Source organism: Cyclopterus lumpus, chromosome 16 (assembly GCF_009769545.1).
Source record: "Cyclopterus lumpus isolate fCycLum1 chromosome 16, fCycLum1.pri, whole genome shotgun sequence".
Classification (NCBI taxonomy): Eukaryota; Metazoa; Chordata; class Actinopteri; order Perciformes; family Cyclopteridae; genus Cyclopterus; species Cyclopterus lumpus.
Window position 1 is genome coordinate 14,388,703 of NC_046981.1, and position 7,540 is coordinate 14,396,242.

The following is a 7,540-nucleotide window of genomic DNA, read 5'->3' on the forward strand; positions in this document are numbered from 1 at the left end:
TATTTCTTATTTATGTGTGTTTTTGGTTTTCTTTGTTGATTTGTTTAAGTTTGACACAAATACAATGTTCTGTTCGTTCATGTTGTTTTAAGTAAAATAAAGGTTTTCTAAAAATCAAAAACAAATCTCTCTCTCTCTCACTCTCTCTCTTTCTCTATCTCTCTCTCACTCTCTTTCTCACTCTCTTTCTCCATCTCTCTCTCTCTCTCTCTCTCTCTCGCTCTGTCACTCTTTCCTGGTGTTCAATTAGATGGGAATAGGTAATGAGAACATATCAAGCCAGAAGCATTGGTAACGATGATAATTAATGTCCATTGTCTTTTGGATCAGCTAAATATTAGGCATCAGGCAGAATTATCTCCCCGTATGAAATCTCATTAATCAACATTTGGGGCCACCTGCTAATCATGCTAATGTTCCCCCTATCCTGAAAATTGGAAAAAGAAGGGACTGCATAGGGAACCTGAGCATTCAGGTTTCTCAAGTATGTAAAAAGCTGATTTTTTAACGAAGGGAGCGATGCCGAATGAAAGAACAATCATTTTGAATTAATCAAGTCTGTATTTCTGAATCTTACCATTTGCTATGTTTGATCTTTTATAGAAGAATTCATCAAAAATAATCTATTTACTGACACACTGTGAAGGCTATCAGTGATGTACCTGAGCCAATTTCCTTGTCTTGTGTATAACTGGTCAACCATGGACCACGTGATGTGCCGCTATCTTGGAGTTTGATAGAGCGAAACTAAGCCATCTACAACATAAATGTAAACATCAGGTTTTATTAACAGGACTTGAGATGCAGAGAGCAAGGACCTCTTTCTAGATGTACCTTGTTTCCTCCATTTTCAGCAATAATACTGAAAGAACGTTTTTGAGTAATGGGTGCAACTCACCTTTTTGTGACCTGAAAAAATTCCACTTTATTACTTTTACTATTTTGCTATCAATCTTTTCAACTGCAAAAGTTCAAGTGTCATCTCTGGGTGCGTACTGTAGAAAGTCATTCTGGGATAAATACTGTATAAAAGAAAAACGTGGGCACAGAAAAACGATGAAAAAAACCCATTACATGCATTAACATTGCATCCGAGTGTCAGAGTTGTATCAGAAAGGAGGTGCTGAGCAGTTTTTTCCTCTCTCCACCTGCCGAAAATCCTCTGTGAATGTTTTGCCAGCTTGTTGAGAATCACACCCGCCACAAGCCTGCACAATGTGGTGTGACCAAAACGGCTCAGGTTGAGACCAAGCAGTTACTCTGCTCCGGGAACCTGATTAACCTCTTAAAATCTTCAAGGAAGTCAGCATCCTCGGCCAATATGAGGCTTTGCAGGCTGAAACACCGTGGCAATGCTGGTATCATAAGAAACTGTCTGGAAGGAGTATAAATATGCCCTGAATTTAGGCTGTATTTTGGCGTGGTATAAATTAGCATTGCCATATTCACATGGAGTCCCTTGACCTCTCACCTCAAGATATCTGTACAAAATAAATAGTTATGTTGGTACCCCACGAGTCTCCTATTCACAGATTGACCCTTTATATGCTAATCCCATAGGGTTTTAGGTCAAAACCATACAGTTGTTTGCATGCAGTATACATGTGTATACATGTATATGTATTGTTATGAATATTCTAAAGATGGTCATGAAATTACATAATTTGGGTATGACTGACTATGACAGAGCTGAAACTCCTGTGGATTCAATGTTTTCATGTGTGATGATGTCCCCATAGTAGCCATCTTATTAGTGTGAGACAATTTTTTAGAACATGACTTTACTGTAAATGACCATAAATCACCTTTATGATAATTACAATCTTATGGAACTTTAAACCCAGTGCATTTAGAGGATATATGGCTTTACGAGGTTTATTGACAATAATGGGGTGTCTGAGCAATTTCCAGAACCGAGGTGCTCGCCATCAAATCGCAGAAAATGCCATTCTTGCAGAAAACACCAAATGTCAAGGTTTTTGATACCAAATTACGGCATATATGGTGTTCTTCAAGTCTTACGGTATGTTGGGGGTATATTTGGAAGAGGACCATCATATACTTCCATCATAATGAGCCCTTAAACACTCTACTTTCAACATTTGAATAAGTGCCTGACAAAAACACAATGTGTATTACAGATTGACGAGAACAGCTTGACAGTGCTGAGCTGCATCTCAAATGTATCTTTAGGTTATCAGTTTTTCAGATAAACTATTTACCCTCCATCTCCTCCTAGAGATCCTTTTTTTGTGTTTCAGCATCAAGGAAGCGAAAGAGCCATTGATATGTGAGGCATTGTCCCTTTCTATAAACAGAGTTCATGCTCAGCTGTGGGTCATTTTGGACTGTATATCAGATTTTCCGAGGCAGTGTGGCTAAGGACAGTATTTGCAGTAGTTATTGGTGACGTGGGCGTAATCATAGAGGTCTTATTTTGGAGTTATTGATTTTTTGACTGCCACTGGCAATGTTAGATGAGTGAGGCAGGAATTTCAACCCTGCAAATGTTTTTTTTTGTGGAGAGTAATGGAGCTCCTCCCAGCAGCCACAATGGCACACTCATTCAAAATGTATTACAATGTAATACTTTTAGATATTTTAGGGTAACTTCAGACCTCGGTTGCCTTTATTGCCCACTGGCTGTGTTTGGTTGCCAGTTTAATTTACATGTCATGCATCCGGTACACATTCTGACAAGTATAAACAATTACACAGTTTTGTCAGCGGAAAGCTTTGCAGGGAGCTCTTCTAATTTCTCTTCCTGATCCGATCCCTCCTGTTTTTGGATCACTGCACACATGCAGTGGTGCATTACAACCAGTGCCCACTCACATGCCCTGTGTGTCTTTCTTTCCTCGTTTTCTACATCTGATTTCTGGAATAATCCACACAAATGTTGTACTAACATTCTACTATTGCACCACCTTGCCTTGATTCCACCCTTTCCTCCACACCAATGGGAAATGTCAATCCAAGGACTCATAGCTGTTTTCCAAGTGCCTCTCACAAGGATTCGTCTGTTTCAGCAGTACATTCGGCGAGGAGATTTGCATATATTATGATTCTGTGTATGTGTGAAGTGTAGTTGTTCATTTAAAGGAGAGACAACGTTTTTGTTTTTGCCCTGCTTGTGGCTTTATCTCAGATGACCAGGTTTCTCAGCTGAGATATATAAATAACTATTACATAACTATTACATTATATTACATGTTGAAAGTTTTATTTTTTTGTGAGATGTTTCTTCAATTATTCAATGAATATCAATACAGTTTGTTATTTGCATGCATCTCCTTTGCAGGATTGGTTGTAATACTATTGGTTTCCCCCTGACTTTTCATGTCACGTCATCATCAGGTAAACATTTTTATTGTCCATGTACTTTGGTTTATGCCCTAATACCTGCATAATAGTGACGTACCCATCAGGCTGAGCTGTACATGCTAACACACTAAACTACAATGGTGAATATGGTCAACATTTTACCTGCTGAACATCACACAGTTGCACATCATTGCCATTGTGAGCATATTAGCATGATGACAACAGCATTTAGCTCAAAGCCCAGCTGACTCTTAGTATTGTTTAAATAGTATTCGTCAACCCTGGAGTCCTGTTTGCATGGGTAAAATGTCTGAGGCCACAACACCAATGATGACTTTCTGTTAAAGATCTGCCACCTGCTTTTTAAGATACGGAAACAGTAAATTAGCCAGGATCAGCAATGGGCTCTAATGTCCGACAGAGAGACTTAAAAATGCATCATGACAGTGTTTCGGCTTAAGTTGAATTAATCCACTGAACAGGAGGTTTTCTCATCTGCCCTGATCACACTCTGCAGTTGTGAACTGTGGAGCAACAATCACTTCCATATCAGGCATCATCTTGTGATTACTGTAATACTAATCATCTATGTAATCACCCTTAAGAGCCTGTCGAGCCCGAAGCGTTGTTGGAGCCCCAGTTCTCATCAATGTTGGCCACACAGCGCACAGAAGTCTCATCCTGTTACAGGGCCTCATTTGAACTCCCTCAACTCTAGCAGGAATGTGCCGACTATCCATCCTCCAGCTATTGTTCCTCTTCTAATCTCCACACACAGAACATCTTCAATTTCAGCTTTTCACAGACACTGGCGTGAGGACCTCCAGGTCTGATCTCAAATTGCTCAAAGAAAAGGCAGTTTCAGATCTATGTAAATTAGGCCTGCAACTAATGATTAATCTTTTTACTATTGTCCCAGAGCCCAAAGTGACAACTTCAAATTGTTTGTTCTGTCCAAACCAAAACTAAAAGTTACTCACTCAATCAAGATATAAAACAAAGAAAAGCATCAGATCCTCAAACTTTGAAAAGCTTGCAAATGGTAAATTATTCTAATTCTACCTAGTTTTTGTCTTTCTTCTCTTGATCAACTGTTGTAATGGTCGACTAATTCTTTCAGCACTAATGAAGATGCCTCTACGATCCCTGCAGTTTCTGCTCAATCTTAACCTACAGAGAGATCTCAATAGTCCCTCTCAGAATAAATGTCCAATGCTTCAAATAAAAGCTGTCTTCAGTGTAGCGGTGCCAAATAACATGAGGTAGTTTGATGAACAGACTGATAAGTCAAGCATGAGTGACTCATTTGTCCCCAAAGACGATACGACATTATGGAGACTGCTCATTTGGTAATGTCAGCTCAATTGTACTGCTATGCATTCTGTTGTTATTCTTTGTAAATGTTATCTCTTTATTCCAGACCTGCCGCTATGTCGGGGAAGTAAACACTTGTTAAAATGCTCATGAGCGAAATAGACTGTGAGTCACTGTCAAAGTGTATTTACTCCTCATTTGTGGGAGATATTAGGCTACATTTTAATATTTCAATATTTTATTTATATAATTTGGATGGGTTCTCTGAATATTAAACATGGTAATGAGAAACGGAGCATCATTTCAGTTAGAGAATACCTTTTGTGAGTGATTGGTGATTATTCACTGCCCCACTACCCTCTGTTCAGCTATGGTATTGTTCATTAAAATCTCCTGAGAAACAATTCAGATTTTGGGGAAATTCTGAAGATGGCATAATGGATTTGGCATATTTTGTGGACCTTGCCAGCTCTAGTTAATTAAGGATTTATATAGTGCATTTTTCATGGCTGCTCAGAGACAGAATTACAAAAACAGTGAAGTCAAATTGCAAGTACGGCACATACAGCAAGTTATAAGGGTTTATTTTGTGTCAACTGCAGCCTGTGGTGCTGTCTGTTCCATGGCTCTTTTTAAAATAACTCCCCTTACCTTCTTCTAAGGCCAATTCATCCACCATTAAGCTGACAGATTTACTCTTGTGATTTAATTCAATCAATTGGAAAGGACAGTAAGATATATTCCAGCCATGGGACAAAGGTCTGTATCATTCGTCTGCACTCAGTCCGACCAAAACAATTATACAAATGACCTTTGAACACATCTTATTTTCTTCATTAGGTTAAGTGGTTCTGTTTAGCTACATTTGCTTCTGACTTGGCTAATTTAGCAATGAGCTTTATTTTAGAAAAATGCAGACAATAAAAAGGGTCAAAGGTCATCTGGCAGCATATATCAGCCAGGCTATACATCCTCACCCAATTGCCTTACGTTCATTTATTCTCAATGAAATCTTCTCTCGATGTCAGCAAGTGCTTTTAGTCACCTTTCTATTGTGAAGCCCTACAGATGGAACAAGGGAATGCCGCATTTTAGGAGAAAGTGGTTAGTTGTAAATATAGACTGTCACTGCTGGGCGAGCAAGAGGGAACAAAATGAGAGAAAACAGGTACATCTCCCCCAGGTCTATAATCCTGAGATTACTGTTTGCTCTCGGCCCTGTCTGACTGCACTCCGGACCGCCTGTGCTTCACTTCTAATCTCCTCAGTCCCAGCTGTCCAAGAATTGATTTGAAGATTCTCTGAATCAATTACTCTCCTGTCCAAGGTCTCATTGCCTGTGCGATATACTCACACATGCGCACACGTACACAAACACATGTAAAAAACAAATGCATGGAAAAATGTACACACACACACACACACACATTCATCCTTGTGTAGCAAAAAGTCATTCACAGTTAATTGCACAACCTCTGACACAACTTTCTTGAATCAGACCTTGTACATTATTATTATGTGGTACATTATTAGGTGGCCATTAACTTGCCTCAAATGAGTTTTGATCTGTTAGTCGGTCCATTTTCTTCACTAATGTGATTGTCTCATTCCTCCTTCATTTTCATTCAGTGAGTATCCTACAATTAGTTGGTTTTCCCTGAGTAGAATGCTACTTCATTTTGTACTTATTTAAAATCTGTTAATATCAATATTTGTAAGTACAGGCACTGCTACTACGCTAAGCGCTATCATGCACTGCACTGCATGTATTATCTAAAACATTTGCTTTTGACTGATTTTCAAGTGGTTGTAATGATAAACACCAAAATATCGACAAAATATTGTGTTGCCACTATACCTACCATAATTTATTCATGTGTACAATTGCCTATCATCAGTCAGGTTTCCAAACACACACACTTGCATTCCTAAAAGTATGAATAATGCATGTGAGCAGGGAATATGGAGGCTTCTCTATGTAAGGGAGAAGAAGCTGTAGCTTGAATGTCTACCAAGTGCCTTCAATTGAGCTTATTATTTATTCATCTATTTCTTATTGAGTCATGGAAAACCACAGACAAGCCCACAATTGTATTATTATTACTATAAGGCTGGGGAGAGGAAATCCACTCTTTTGGTGCATGGGGAACTTTTATGATGAACTTGCTTACCCCCTCAGTAGTAATTATTATCTCTCTATACAGTCATGCAGGACGTAGAGGGAGAAAACCAGGGAAGCTGGTGCTGGCAGTCTTTTTATTCGCGAGTCCAACAGTGTTTGTAGTTGCTTAGAAATGCAGTTCGCAGCTGCAAAAATAATGGCAGTTTATTGCCAATTAAACTAATGAGTTCTAAAATAGCCTCAAGTGTGTTGTCTGACAAAGCTGCGTAAAACCGCACTAGAGAAAAAACAGCTGTGTAAGAGAATCAGCAGGATGAATGGATGATGAATAAAGGTGAAGGAAACGGAGAGTCAACCGAAAAGAACCTCCGTCCCCCCCTCATGCGAACACTTCTTATCCCTTCACGCCAGTCTGGACTGAAGTACCTCGGCCTGGAAAGAGATGTGCTTCTCTCTGACAGATGTCATCCCAAGGCTTGGCCTCCAGCTTCTCCCTAAGCGGGGCGTTATTAATAATGCAGGAAGCGTTTGCTCAAACCTGCCTGACAGATGTGCATTGATTGAGCCGGAGGTTCCCCTCTGCGCGTCAACAGTCGGCTGTCATTTTTTAGGGATAGGTTGTACTGCGGTAGTACATTATGTTTTTAGGTAGCGGTGACTCAGTCAAAACACTGGACCTAATAAATCTGTCACTTCCCCCAATGTGCAAGGGATTCAGACAGCACAGCCAGACCTGCCAGCCATGTAAGCAGTGTTTGCTCACTGTTATTAGCAACAATT

General features: G+C 39.5%; 1 protein-coding gene across 1 annotated transcript in view; it reads left to right on the forward strand.

Annotated features, from left to right (window-relative positions):
- Positions 1 to 7,461: 7,461 nt before the first annotated feature.
- The window catches only part of LOC117745823 (glutamate receptor ionotropic, kainate 3), a 38,855-nt gene continuing 38,776 nt past the window's right edge, over positions 7,462 to 7,540 (forward strand). The window contains exon 1 of the mRNA XM_034554365.1: positions 7,462 to 7,504. Coding sequence (XP_034410256.1) covers positions 7,462 to 7,504 — 43 coding nt within the window. The remainder of the gene's footprint in view (positions 7,505 to 7,540) is intronic.